The sequence below is a fragment of the Denticeps clupeoides genome, chromosome 18, assembly GCF_900700375.1.
Source record: "Denticeps clupeoides chromosome 18, fDenClu1.1, whole genome shotgun sequence".
In the NCBI taxonomy this organism is placed as follows: Eukaryota; Metazoa; Chordata; class Actinopteri; order Clupeiformes; family Denticipitidae; genus Denticeps; species Denticeps clupeoides.
In genome coordinates, this window is record NC_041724.1 from 6,438,420 (window position 1) to 6,452,592 (window position 14,173).

General features: G+C 44.1%; 2 protein-coding genes across 2 annotated transcripts; both read left to right on the top strand.

The window, feature by feature from the left end:
- Positions 1-1,388: 1,388 nt before the first annotated feature.
- Positions 1,389-6,827, top strand: LOC114768229 (pre-mRNA-processing factor 19). The gene is made up of 16 exons (XM_028960399.1): positions 1,389-1,526; positions 1,691-1,840; positions 2,655-2,731; positions 2,836-2,977; positions 3,199-3,272; positions 3,360-3,425; positions 3,533-3,574; positions 3,999-4,073; positions 4,528-4,603; positions 4,698-4,807; positions 5,010-5,165; positions 5,254-5,323; positions 5,434-5,607; positions 5,771-5,853; positions 5,975-6,080; positions 6,341-6,827. The coding sequence occupies exons 1-16, from the start codon at positions 1,508-1,510 to the stop codon at positions 6,436-6,438; spliced, it is 1,518 nt and encodes a 505-aa protein (XP_028816232.1). The 5' UTR covers positions 1,389-1,507; the 3' UTR covers positions 6,439-6,827.
- A 153-nt stretch (positions 6,828-6,980) lies between these two features.
- LOC114767968 (V-type proton ATPase 116 kDa subunit a-like) lies at positions 6,981-14,167 on the top strand. Its single transcript, XM_028959953.1, has 20 exons — positions 6,981-7,221; positions 7,906-8,028; positions 8,121-8,199; positions 8,273-8,421; positions 9,133-9,228; positions 9,304-9,492; positions 9,663-9,745; positions 9,830-9,923; positions 10,347-10,559; positions 11,246-11,396; positions 11,486-11,625; positions 11,816-11,973; positions 12,063-12,153; positions 12,254-12,372; positions 12,464-12,677; positions 12,787-12,906; positions 13,001-13,090; positions 13,169-13,289; positions 13,410-13,581; positions 13,704-14,167. Exons 2-20 carry the CDS (start codon positions 7,912-7,914, stop codon positions 13,798-13,800), a joined length of 2,493 nt encoding a protein of 830 aa, XP_028815786.1. The 5' UTR covers positions 6,981-7,221; positions 7,906-7,911; the 3' UTR covers positions 13,801-14,167.
- Positions 14,168-14,173: the final 6 nt, after the last annotated feature.

Sequence of the window (14,173 nt, forward strand, 5' to 3'; positions counted from 1 at the left end):
TGGATAATGTTCAATATACAATGTTCTTTGTACAATTTAGTCTCCAACTGCTCATATTTTCATAGTCACTGTACTGCACATTTCATCCCACACTAATTCTGATTAATTCCATACATTTTATTTCACATTCAGAAGGGCGACTTGTTGGTAGTACATCTGTCTGTATATGTAAATAAATTGCTATTCTATTCTACGTATGGCTCTATGGTTCTATTGTTAGATCCACATACTTTCACGACTAACCTGCACATAAACACAGAGATCCACACACTCACACGACTAACCTGGACATGACTAACCTGCACGTAAACACAGAGATCCACACGCACACACGACTAACCTGGACGTAGACACAGAGATCCACACGCTGACACGACTAACCTGCACGTAAACACAGAGATCCACACTCTCACACGACTAACCTGGACATGACTAACCTGCACGTAAACACAGAGATCCACACGCTCACACGACTAACCTGGACATGACTAACCTGCACGTAAACACAGAGATCCACACGCTGACACGACTAACCTGCACATAAACACAGAGATCCACACGCTCACACGACTAACCTGGACATGACTAACCTGCACGTAAACACAGAGATCCACACGCTCACATGACTAACCTGGACATGACTAACCTGCACGTAAACACAGAGATCCACACTCTCACACGACTAACCTGGACATGACTAACCTGCACGTAAACACAGAGATCCACACGCTCACACGACTAACCTGGACATGACTAACCTGCACGTAAACACAGAGATCCACACGCTGACACGACTAACCTGCACATAAACACAGAGATCCACACGCTCACACGACTAACCTGGACATGACTAACCTGCACGTAAACACAGAGATCCACACGCTGACACGACTAACCTGCACGTAAACACAGAGATCCACACGCTCACACGACTACACTGGACGTAAACGCAGAGATCCACACGCTGACACGACTAACCTGCACGTAAACACAGAGATCCACACGCTCACACGACTACACTGGACGTAAACGCAGAGATCCACACGCTGACACGACTAACCTGCACGTAAACACAGAGATCCACACGCTCCCTATACGAGTCAGGACCGCGAGCTGGTTTCGTACCAATCCGACCCGGAAGTGATATTTTGAATGCGCTCGTTGGGATTGTTTTTTGTTTGTAAGTTCCGCTGTGTGCTTGTTCGCAGCATTAAAAACATCGATTTACATGTGCAAACGCAATTAAATAGACGTTCAAGGAACAGACAGAGAAGGAAAAAAACTAAAATATATTTCTTTTAAAACATGCTGCCATCTAGAGGAACTCTCGAAGAACTACAGCAGACTGTGCTGGAGGACTATCCCTTCCCAGCATGCACTGGGCTTTTTGAGCGGCCGCCGAACGGAAAACGTGCGAGGCTCCAGCGTACCGCTTTTTAACTTTTAATAAAGCAGAGGCAGCCAGAGCGAAAATAATTCGGATTTTTTGTTTCCTTACGCGGAAATCATGTCGCTGGTTTGTGCAAGTAAGTTTCCGAGGAGAAGGCGAAGTTACGTCAGCTGCACTCGACACTTTTGCAATGTTTATAATATGTGCGATCATAAGCAAATGAATAATTTTGTTTTACATCCTTCATCTTTAAAAAAAATTATCTTGTTTGATGCGTGTGGTTCTGCGGTTCGTTGACAGTCTCCAATGAGGTGCCCGAACACCCGTGCGTGTCTCCGGTCTCGAACCAGGTGTTCGAGCGGCGCCTGATCGAGAAGTACATTGCCGAGAACGGAGCCGACCCCATGAACGGGCAGCCGCTGTCCGAGGAGCAGCTCATCGACATCAAAGGTGAGGAGAGGGGAGAGCTTTCCACCCGGTGCATGCTGGGAAGGGCAAGAACACGGTCTACCCTAAGTTCATGCAGATAAGTCACTATAATAAACCCAGTAGTAAGATAGTATTGCCCAGGGTCAAGTCTGGTTTAGAATTCTGGAAATCCATTTTACTCCATTTACTAATAAATGAGTCCACATTTATGGAATCAGACATGCACCTGTCAATTCATATAAGCAGTCACTCTAAAGACATCAAGACATTATGGCAGACTTTCTGTGACTAGTCTTAATTAATCTGTGAACAGGAAACTGGCCCAATATGTTTAGGATTAATGTGTAACATATACATGCCCACTAGGCAGTGGTGACCTAGCGGGCAAATGGACCCGCATTCGGAAGGTTGCTGAGCCGCCATGGTGCCACTGAACAAAGCACCGTCCCCACACGCCACTCCCCGGGCGCCACTGCTCACCAAGGGTGATTAATTAAATGCGTAGGACACATTTCGTTGTGTTATTGTGTGTTGCGCAATCACTTCACTTTTACCTAAAATAGGTGGATTGAATACATGAATAATACATTCGTTTAATAAATGCTGGTGTAAAGAAAGTGAAGTGGTTGTCATTGTGATACACAGCACAGCACACAATGATATATTAAATATATGCTTTTAACCCATCACCCTTGGTGAGCAGTCGTTCGGTAGGTTAATATTATTCATGATCTATTCGTTTGTGTAAAGCCAGTTTGTTACAGTGCAGCTTTAAGCAATGAAAGCCACCACACATCCATATCAGAGCCCAAAAATATTTTTTTTTGCGTTCCAGTGTCCCATCCTATTCGCCCAAAGGCTCCATCAGCTACAAGTATTCCAGCCATCCTCAAATCCCTGCAGGATGAATGGGTGTGTATTACGAGAAGTTCAGCTTGTGCATTTCAAATGGCCATTGTTGAGAGCAATTTGTATTAAGCGCTTTTATTTCCTGTGAAATTCCTTGTTTTTCTCAGGACGCAGTGATGCTGCACAGTTTCACTTTGCGGCAGCAGCTTCAGACAACCCGCCAAGAGCTCTCCCATGCCCTATATCAGCATGATGCGGCCTGCAGGGTAATCGCCCGTCTCACCAAGGAAGTTACAGCAGCCAGAGAGGGTGAGAATCGCTACAGCAATGTCCCCACTAATAGACATGATGTTGCAGGGATCCTGATGATTAGATAAAACTCATATAAACGGCCATTCATGTCAGACTGTAAAGAGAAGAAACATTCAAACTGAATTTTATATCTAGGTATAGACCACAGTTGCCTTGCATTTGTGATTTGCTGATAAAGCGCTGTTTTCTTGCATTAATTAGATTTTATCTCTTTTCAGCTCTTGCCACTCTCAAACCTCAAGCTGGGCTGATTGTCCCACAGGCCATCCCTGCCTCTCAGCCAGCAGCTGTGGTCAGTTACTCTGCAAAAGACACAATTAAAGCATTAAGTATCTTTTAATGCTGACTAAGTAACACGCGTCGATCTTTCTGGGTTTAGGGTGCTGGTGGAGAACCTATGGATATTAATGATCAGGTGGGCATGACTGCTGACATCATACAGAAGGTAAGACTTTGTCTAATACAGTAAAAATGTTTACACCAGTAACCAAATGTACCACTTTCACTTCATGCAAATCTGTTATTGTTTTTGATGGATTTTTTTTTCTTTAGCTGCAAGACAAGGCTACTGTTTTGACCACAGAGAGAAAGAAGGTATGGATGCTAATTGTGTTCATTTTTTACATTCACGTAAAACAGAAAACAAAATGATTGGTTGTGCTTAAGGTTGGCCAAAGGACTGTGTACTGAGATACAGTTTAGACAGTACATAGTGAAATGAAAACAACGTTTCTCCGGAACCAGACATAGTTCCGGACTGACCTAAAGTGCACATGTGCAAATTGGGCTACATAAAGTGCGAACACAGTGTTTAAGGCAAACAACATGTAGACAACACAGAAGACCGCGATAAACCAGTGAAATGAGTGTAATGTAAATACTGCTTTGCACAGTGCAAATACTGCTGTGCAAAATGGAACGGTGCAATAATACATAATATGTTGTGTCAGTTCAGTCTCTTGAGTGTTTAAGTGTATGTATATTTCTGTAAGTCACTCATCCAATGTCCTGCTTCCAGAGGGGGAAGACTGTGCCAGAAGAACTGGTCCGTGCTGAGGACCTCAGCAAGTACAGACAAGTTGCCTCTCATGTTGTGAGTACATTTAATAATGACTTTCCTATATATGAATATCTAGGTTTTCCCTTCTAAAAATAACAGTATGTGTTGGAATATTATATTTGATGGTGGTTAAGTAAATAAATAAATAATGAAGAATATTTATGTCGTCTTAAAACCAATGGCTCATTTAATATATATATGTGTGTGTGTGTGTGTGTGTGTGTGTGTGTGTGTGTGTGTGTGTATATATGTATGTTCTTTCAAGTAAGCGTTGTTTGGTAAACTTTGTCCCCGTAGAGCAAATGGATCCATAATAATCATAATATCAGATGAACACATTGGGTTTAGCCCCCTAGAGCAAGCCAATATGCTTTAGTGGCCAGCTCGCTTAGTATATGGCCCCGGCCAAGCAACATCTAACCGGGCTCTGTCTGATGTCACCACTGTTGATGGATGAATTACTAATTTCAATTCTTCTCAAACCCAGGGGCTTCACAGTGCCAGTATCCCAGGAATCCTCTCTCTGGACCTCTGTCCCACAGACACCAACAAAGTTCTCACAGGTGAGCCCCCAACACCACCTCCACTGCCCCTTTTCAATCCATCTGTCCACCTTTGCGTTCAATTGTCATTTTCCTCTGTGTCTTATGCCCTCAGGTGGTGCGGATAAGAATGTCGTGGTCTTTGACCGTAAGGAGGAGCAGATTGTGGCTACACTTAAAGGTCACACCAAAAAGGTCACTTCGGTCATCTTCCATCCATCTCAGGTAATCCTGCTGCACGTGTTCAGCGGAGGAAAACATGCCAGAATACGTTCTCCAAGCTGAGCAACCTGTCTCTGCAGTATCTGCTCATACGTGCTGTCAGAACCGTAATCCTTGAGGAACACAAACACTGTCCTATAATGTACCACAGGGTGGCGCTGACATGCATTTGTGTGTTTCTTTGTATTTTTTTCTCCCCCTTCAGTCCCTGGTGTTTTCAGCATCTCCTGACAGCACCATTAGGGTGTGGTCCGTGTCCGGCAGCAACTGTGTGCAGGTCGTTCGAGCTCATGACGCTGCAGTCACTGGCCTGTCCCTCCATGCCACAGGAGACTATCTGCTGAGCTCCTCTGAAGACCAGGTACAACACACAAACACTCCTCCTGCCATTTATTTTAAGGAAGGACGTTCACTCAAGTGTGCTTATGAACCTCATTTTCCTGTTCTAGTATTGGGCCTTCTCTGATATCCAAACTGGTCGAGTCCTGACCAAAGTAACTGATGAAGCAGCAGGCTGCGGTACATTTCCATTTTGGTTTCATCAATCACTGCTTAATGAGCACAGATTTATGTATCTTCCATTTCACATTTCATTGTGTAATGTGCTTTGTGTCATCTCTCATTCGTAGCGCTGACATGTGCTCAGTTCCACCCTGATGGTCTCATCTTTGGGACGGGAACTGCCGACTCCCAGATCAAGATTTGGGATTTGAAGGAGCGAACCAATGTGGCTAACTTCCCTGGCCACTCTGGCCCCATCACTGCTATCGCTTTCTCTGAGAACGGTTATTATTTGGCTACTGGTAAGTCCACGAGATCAGCAGAAATCACCATTAATCCATGCTCATTTGGATTAATGATGTAAGACCATACAATTATTGAAAAATATGCTGTGGAACACTACAGCAAGATTATTTGCCATTGATAACCTTTATTGATGGGCTGATTTTTGTTTTGTTTTTGTAGGTGCTCAGGACAGTTCCCTGAAGCTTTGGGACTTGAGGAAGCTGAAGAACTTCAAAACAATCTCACTGGAAAATAATTATGAGGTCAGTGGGGTTTGCTTTCATGCTGAATATGGTTACATATTCAATTTAAATCGTTTTGTGTGTGATTGTTTTAAGGTGTTAAAATCAGATAAACTTACCTCTTATTTGTATGTCATTTCAGGTCAAGTCACTGGTGTTCGATCAGAGTGGTACTTACCTAGCTGTTGGTGGATCTGATATTAGAGTCTACATCTGCAAGCAGTGGTCTGAAGTGCTGAACTTTACAGGTAAGAGAGTTTTGTTACATGAATATCCACAGATCGCCTCACAACTTACAAAACCTAAAGGATCTGCTAATGATTGCTTACTTCCAGATTGAATATAAGGTCATATTGTTATGGCTGATCTGTGTATAACCGTTACTGACTAACACTCAGGTGCCTTACACACATGACTCAGTTCTGGATGAATGTACAGTTATTTTTACCTTCTCTTTCATGTTCCTCTTTTTGTACAACTTCCACTGTTCCTTTTATTCATCCCCCAGACCACTCTGGCCTCGTGACGGGTGTGGCGTTTGGCGAGCACGCTCAGTTCCTGTCCTCTGCCGGAATGGACCGAAGTCTCAAATTCTACAGTCTGTAGGATGTGGCATTTGCTATTGCGATCTAACTTTTTTTTTTTTTTTTCTCTATAAGTATAAAGCAGTGGTTCTAGGTTATTAGAATAGGACCGTTTCCCCCTCCCATTAGCTTTTCCACCACGTTTCTGTGACATTTTGTTTTTCTTTGTGTGTGGGTTTTTTTTTTTTTTTATGACTCATTTAAAATCCATTTGACTAAAGAGATCCACAATCCTGCAATCATAATTAAGTGCAAAAAAAAGAATGAAAAACAAACGCCCTTGTACTGTTCAAGTGTCTCATCAAAATCAAGTGTCTCAATCTCAGACATAGTGAGTTTATAGCATGTATATTTTATTCATTGCTCCGTCAATTGTATCTCTGTTGCTTTTTAATAAAGATCTAAAATAAAGCTTCTCCTGGTCATTTTTATTATTTTTTTTAATGTTTTAATTATTTTTACCAGCGACACCGACCTCAAAGTAATCTGTAGTTTTAAGCCGGACGCCGGTCCGTGTTTACCGGGCCGCGCCCACGTGACGCGTCACGTGATTTTCCAACAGAAACGGGAAGCGGCGGAATTTGCGCCCTTCTGTGTCCCGCACAAGTTCGTGGGGTCTTCTTTTTTTCTTTCTTTCTTTTACTGAATGCTGCGCGAACGTCGCCATTCGCTCAGCGTTTCAGTCCGACAGAATCTGAATTGCATTAAAGTAAAACCCACTGGAGGGGGAAGAGAGAACAAGGAAACCATCTGCATGGGCGGAAAGAGCGGCCAGTCAGCACTAAACCATCACAACATCTAACCGGTGAGTCTGGAGAGTCGCGTTTTGGAGCGGCGGTGACCGGAGTGGGCTCTGCTCCGTGACATATTTTACACGTGGTGGAATTTGCAGTGAGTTGATCGGAGCTTGTCCCGATTCGACGTGAACCGCCGACCACCTTTATACAGAAGGACGGGACTGGAGACGACCTGAGCAATAAGTCGAGTGAAACGCTGCGGGCGCCATGGTTCGGGTCCGAGCCACAGGTGCAGAGAACCTGAAAGAGCTTCTTCTCTTCTCATTTTCATGTTTCACTCCTATAAATAACTTCTTCCGCCGCATTATGGAAATGTGTCTTTCGGGAAGTTAGGGTACCTACGGATACAAACATACAGATCTAAATATGGTCTAGAACCTGCTTCGTTGTGATGAAATTCGAATGAATACCGAGTCTGCTCCGTGTTTCTGGCCAAAATAGCTTAAAGCCCACGTACAGAAATTTGGCGCAGCCATCAGTTTTTGTTTTTTATTGTTTTGCGGCCTGGTGGTGTTTGTCGCAGATGTAAACCTGTTCAGGTGTCATGAATCCGGTTATAAAAATGCTCATCGTCTGAACAGCGGGCCTTCACAGGAGAGCAGACAGGCCAGGCACTGTCCCTGTCAGCTGACTGTGAGTCTGCATCTGGACGCGTGTGACTAAACCTTCGTTCTCCTTTCCTCCCCTTGCAGGAAAGTATGGGGTCCCTGTTCCGCAGCGAGGAGGTCTGCTTGGTGCAGCTGTTCCTCCAGTCTGACTCGGCGTACAACTGCGTCAGTGAGCTGGGGGAGCTGGGAATCGTGGAATTCAGAGATGTGAGGACTTTCGCTCAAGTTAAAAAAAAAAGGCCAAATTTTGATTTAAACATGAACTAATATTCCCCCCCCCCCCCCCCCCTCTGTGACAGTTGAATCCGAACGTGAATGCGTTTCAGAGGAAATTTGTGGGTGAGGTGAGGCGCTGTGAGGAAATGGAGAAAACCTTTGGTGAGTCGACGACCTCAATAACGGGAAAAAAAACCCCACAGCTCCTTCCCTAGCCCTGGTCCTTTTGTTTCAGCCTTCCTGGAGCAGGAGATCGGGCGTTCTCTTTCACCCAGTCTCCGTGGACCTCTCCAGCCGCCGGTTCCAACCCCCCCGGCCCCACAACCCAAAGAGCTGCTGACCATCGAGGAGGAGGGCGAGAGGCTGGCGCGGGAGCTGAAAGAGGTAGCTGGTCACAGCTGCAACCGAACCTCCACGATCTCATTATTGTGTTTCAATATAGGGCCGACATTTGTACCCCTTTCCCAATGTTCTGGTTCTTGGTTTTGGAACCAGTGCCACGCTTTTCCACCAAAAAAGGTGTTTCTGCCCTAAAACAAGCACCGAACCCGGCCCCTAAACTTTACCAGTGCGATCGGTAGCTTTAGAAGAGAAAATGGTGGAGAGCCAAAGTCCAGTAACGTGGAGCGCTGAGGAAATTACAGCTCTTCTAGCGATATGGACGTCTGTTTCTGTTTTGTGGGCGTGGCCTGCGACGTATTCTCCTGCGGCTCCCACTGAGCTCCTGTCTGGTGTAAATGGTATGTGACAGTCCAACTCAGAAGGCCATCAAGTGCGTCCTTCTCCAGTTAATTCCCTAATGCATTGCATGTTTTTTTTTTTTTTCTTAACAGAAGACATGTTGGAAATTGCATATTACTTCTGATACTATGATAAAAGTTTTTATGATAGGACAAAATGATGTTTTTATGGCCCATTTAGCAACTCACAGAGGCTGCAGCCTTCAAGAAAAGGCTAGATCTTTCCAGACCTTCTCCTATGAAGGATCCAGCCCACGGATTAAGACATGCGTTCATGCACACATTATGTCTTATATAACGGCACTGATAAACAACAGAGTGGCTGAGCTGCTGTTGTACTTTTGTTTCGCGGTAGGTCTCCAGGAACAGAGACAGTCTCCGTGCTCAACTGAATCAGCTCAGCCAGTACCGAGGCGTCCTCACAAAGACACACTCCATCACTGCCTCACAGGTCAGGCCTGCAACGGCGAACCGGGTATTTTACGTCATGCGTTTGTCAGTAACTGCCATTAAAATGTATCGGTAGGCCCCGCCTCCATCATTCGACACCGCTGGCATTCCGGAAAACCGGCAAGATGTGCGTCTCAGCTTTGTGGCAGGAGTGGTGCACCCCTGGAAAGTACCTGCTTTCGAGCGCCTGCTGTGGCGAGCGTGCCGCGGTTACATTATTGTCGACTTCCGTGACATGGAGGAAAAACTGGAGCTTCCAGAAACGGTGAGACGGCGCTGTGTGGTCGTCTGTCGGGCATCTACTCACAAAAAAAGATCTGCAGATTAGATGGCAAGAAAAACACACTTGTATGGAGTGGCAATGCATATTCCGGAACATTCCTCTGGCAAAAACCTTGGTTCCTGACAAGTTTTTTGCTTTACTGCGAGCCACAGGGGGACCTGGTGCAGTGGAAGATCTTTCTCATCTCCTATTGGGGGGACCAGATTGGGCAGAAAGTCAAGAAAATCTGTGACTGGTCAGAGTTCCTTTCTTGTTCTTATTTATTTATTTATTTATTTATTTTAAATCTCGTGTCCCACTAATATGCAAATACGAACAGCTTCCACACTCAGACCTTCGCTTACCCGGAGGGCGTGGCTGAAAGAGGAGAGATTCTCAGCGGCCTGCAGGGGAGGATTGAAGACATCAGGTCGGTGAGTAACCCTGTAATGTCTCACCAATTATAAAGGACCCGATCAGCTATTTAATTTTCCCGAACTCCCGGTCAAGCAAAAGACATTCAAGAGAGGTTTGTTGTCAATACAACTGTATAGGTGGTAGTAGCGTAGTGGGTAACACACTTGCCTATGAACCAGAAGACCCAGGTTCAAATCCCACTTACTACCATTGTGTCCCTGAGCAAGACGCTCCAGGGGGGAACTGTCCCTGTAACTACTGATTGTAAGTCACTCTGGATAAGGGCGTCTGATAAATGCCGTGAATGTAAATGTATAGTACATATACAAATAAATATATATAGATCACACATGATATGGATTTAAAGTGACAATGGACTGGTTCATTGCACAAATGAACCATTGCACAAATGAAAGCGCCTCTCCTGCCTGTACCTGCAGGTGATGTCTGAAACGGAGCAGTACCTGCAGCAGTTGCTGCTGCGGGCGCTGGTGGTTTTGCCGCAGTGGAAGGTGCGGGTGCAGAAGTGCAAAGCCGTGCACCTGGTGCTCAACCTCTGCAGCCCCTCAGTGACGGAGAAGTGCCTCATCGCTGAGGCCTGGTGCCCCGTCAACCAGTTGCCGGCCGTGCAGAGCGCCCTGAGAGAGGGAGGGGTAAGAACGACCGTTTTCATGTCCAAATATTTGGCCACCATTGTTAAAAAATGTACTTTACCGTGAATCGTTACTGTTAACAGGAGATAAACTGTTCAACAGAGGAATACAGTTCTAGATAATACAGTTCTGAACCAAATATTCACATCTTCCAATGCTGCAATGCAGCAGCACAGCTTTGTATTGAAAGTGAAGTGATTGTGATACACAGCACACGGTGCACACAGTGAAACTTGTCCTCTGCATTTATCCCATCACCCTGAGTGAGCAGTGGGCAGTCATGACAGGCGTCCGGGGAGCAGTGTGTCGGGGCGGTGCTTTGCTCAGTAGCACCTTGGCGGGTCGGGATTCGAACCGCAACCTGATTACGGGGCCGCTTCCTTAACCGCTAGGCCACCACTGCCCATGCTTGATTACTGTAGTGACTCTTACAAGAACTGACTGCAATGGGGAAAAGATTTAAGCTACAGGAGATGGCATTATTAATGTACTAGACAGCTAAAATCAAGGGGTTTTAAAATGAATGAGTATATTTGTATTTTTGAGACACTTATTAATATGTATCCAGGACTGTCCTTGATGAATTTGGATTGTCTAGTTACTGGAGAAGAATCATTTTCACTTAATTAATCTCTTATTCACTGTTTAGTTTTTTCATTAATGTTTGTATTTATTTTCTTTTTCAGAGAAAGAGTGGTAGTGGGGTCGACTCCTTCTACAACCGGCTACCCACGACTGTTTCTCCCCCCACCCTCTTCCCCACCAACTCGTTCACTGCCGGCTTCCAGAACATCGTAGATGCCTATGGTGTGGCCAGCTACCGAGAGGTCAACCCAGGTAGCACATAGTACACTTTCTCTTTCCCACACGTGCACACGCAAGGTCCAGTTTGTTCCTGTGGACTGATGAAGTGATGTTTCGTTCAGCTCTTTATACAACAATCACCTTCCCGTTCCTGTTTGCTGTCATGTTTGGTGATGTTGGTCATGGCCTTCTTATGGCTGTGGCAGCTCTCTGGATGGTACTAGAGGAGAAAGATCCAAAACTGAGGAACAATACTAATGAGGTAAATCAAACATATACAATGGGTATAAAAAGTCTTTTTTTTTTTTTTTTGTGTGTTATCCACTGTATCCAGAACGTGTGCATTATCTGAACGACTTTATTATGTAAAGGTTGATCATTGATAACCTTCCCAATTTTTTTGAACTGGGAAGATATGATTGTATTTAAATCCTTTCTTGTTCCATTTACAGATCTGGCGGATGTTATTTGGAGGCCGTTATCTCATCCTGCTGATGGGCTTGTTCTCTGTCTACACTGGAGCTATTTACAATGAGTGTTTCAGTCGCAGACTTAGCCCTTTCACCTCTAGCTGGCATATAGCTCCCATGGCTACTCATTACAACTGGACGTATGTGCTCTACTACACAATTCATCATAGTCTATCTCTCCAAATCCTTTGATCAGTGTTTACACTTAACCTGTCCCTCTCTGTCACAGTCCAGAAACACTGCAGACCACTCCATTGCTGACTTTGGACCCTAATATCACTGGAGTTTTTACTGGACCATACCCTTTTGGCATTGACCCAGTATGTAACAGGAACATAGTTGACAATATAAATAGTGCTTAATTGGAATTAGTTGTGATGTGTATGATCAGTTTGTTGTAATAAAACTTAAAATTCCTAGGTTTGGGGTTTGGCAAGTAACCAACTGACGTTCCTTAACTCCTACAAGATGAAGATGTCTGTCATCATTGGAATCATTCATATGACCTTTGGTGTTTCTTTGTCCTTTTTCAACTACATGTGCGTATGTTTGAACTCAGCTTCTTTGACTTTAAACCATTTTGATGTCTTTTTTTCCCTTTTATAAAGTGACATCTTTTTTTGTCCTCAGGCACTTCCGCAAGTTCAGCAGTGTGTTTTTGGTGCTCATCCCGGAACTGGTGTTCATGCTGTGCTTATTTGGGTACCTTGTGTTTATGGTAATTTTTAAGTGGATTGCGTATGGACCTGCGGACTCTAACACGGCACCCAGTATTCTCATCCATTTCATCGACATGTTCTTATTCGTTGAGAACAAGGAGAACCCTAATCTTTTTGAAGCACAGGTAAGCTCAAATTTTTCCATGTATTGTTTATTCATTCTAAACATGTCAGCCATTCATTTATGTGATCTGTGTATAACTGAACATGTACCACAATTCTGTTTTGTTGTAGCCGGTGGTCCAGAAGATTTTAGTGGTTGTGGCCCTTTGCTCTGTTCCTGTCCTGCTGCTAGGAAAACCCATCCACCAGTATGTGACGCACAGACGAAGGAGAACCTACCATTTAGTTAATGTAAGTCAAAGAATGGCAATTGTGTATATGTAGGCTACTTTTGGCGAGATTTTTAAATGTTTTGACTATTTTCATGGGTTTGTTCTCTCCTCAGGATGACCAGAGTCCCTTGCTCTCTGAGAATGCTTCCATAAATGCTCACCAGGCAGAGGTTGAGCTAGGTGGAAGAGGAAAAGAGGAGGAGGTGCGTAAACATGTTTTTGCAATTCATTGTGAAGAAGAGAACAGTGTAAGATGTACATATTTTTCCTCTTATATCCAGGAGTTTGATGCTACAAATGAGTTTATGCATCAGGCCATTCATACAATTGAGTACTGCTTGGGCTGCATCTCCAACACAGCATCGTACCTGAGACTATGGGCTCTCAGTCTGGCCCATGCACGTGAGTCAAACCCACACCAGCTATACCTATCATGCCCTATGTCTTGATAAGGTATGAAATGTGCATTGTGTGTTTCAGTACAGCTTCTCTAACTCCTGTTGGTGTTTCTGTCTACTGCAGAGCTGTCAGAGGTACTCTGGACGATGGTGATGAGAAACGGCCTGTCGTCCCAGTCCTACATGGGATCTGTATTTCTGTCGGTTGTTTTTGCTGGTTTTGCTGTGCTTACTGTGTCCATCCTGCTGGTCATGGAGGGGCTATCTGCATTCTTGCATGCTCTGAGATTGCACTGGTAAGTTTTTACCTGTGTGATAATGTAAAAACAAGTAATCATTTAAATATGTTGTGCTGTATAAACTGTTATTTCATATTTGTCCTGATGGAGGAGTAAAGAAATGCTTTCTCTCATTATAGGGTGGAGTTCCAGAATAAGTTCTACAGCGGGACGGGATACAAGCTGAACCCTTTCTGTTTCAGTTCTGTAATCAGTGTCTCATTGGGGAATGTATAATTTGTGCAATTAATGATTGGTGATCAGTGCCTAATTTGATGTGCTAAAACCCCCTTATCCGATATCAAAATTTTAGTCTGTCTATGTAATTTCCTTGTTAACGGAGTTACTAAGAATTCAGGTTCGTGCCAACATTTGTTGAACATCCTACACATCTGAAAGGGCTTCTTCTACTGATAAAGCTTTAAAATGTCCTTTTGATTTTTTTTTTTTTATTTTGAATTGAACAGCATGCCATTTTCTATGTTTAACGGTTTAAATTGGTTATGTATTAATTTACAAGTGAATCCTCCTTAAGGCTTTTTTAATTTGCTATGTTTTATGTTGGATCATTCGCAGATGCATTCATAATAAATGCTTGTCAGATTGTACT

What these genes read in the sequence shown, in the direction of transcription:
- LOC114768229 (XM_028960399.1), top strand. An exon ending in CTGCTGACATCATACAGAAG is followed by an intron (nt 3,426 to 3,532) that starts GTAAGACTTTGT and finishes TTTTTTCTTTAG; the next exon opens with CTGCAAGACAAGGCTACTGT. An exon ending in TGAGCTCCTCTGAAGACCAG is followed by an intron (nt 5,166 to 5,253) that starts GTACAACACACA and finishes TTCCTGTTCTAG; the next exon opens with TATTGGGCCTTCTCTGATAT.
- LOC114767968 (XM_028959953.1), top strand. Translation starts at nt 7,912, where the DNA reads ATGGGGTCCCTGTTCCGCAGCGAGGAGGTCTGCTTGGTGCAGCTGTTC. An exon ending in CTACCGAGAGGTCAACCCAG is followed by an intron (nt 11,397 to 11,485) that starts GTAGCACATAGT and finishes TGTTTCGTTCAG; the next exon opens with CTCTTTATACAACAATCACC. An exon ending in CTAATCTTTTTGAAGCACAG is followed by an intron (nt 12,678 to 12,786) that starts GTAAGCTCAAAT and finishes GTTTTGTTGTAG; the next exon opens with CCGGTGGTCCAGAAGATTTT.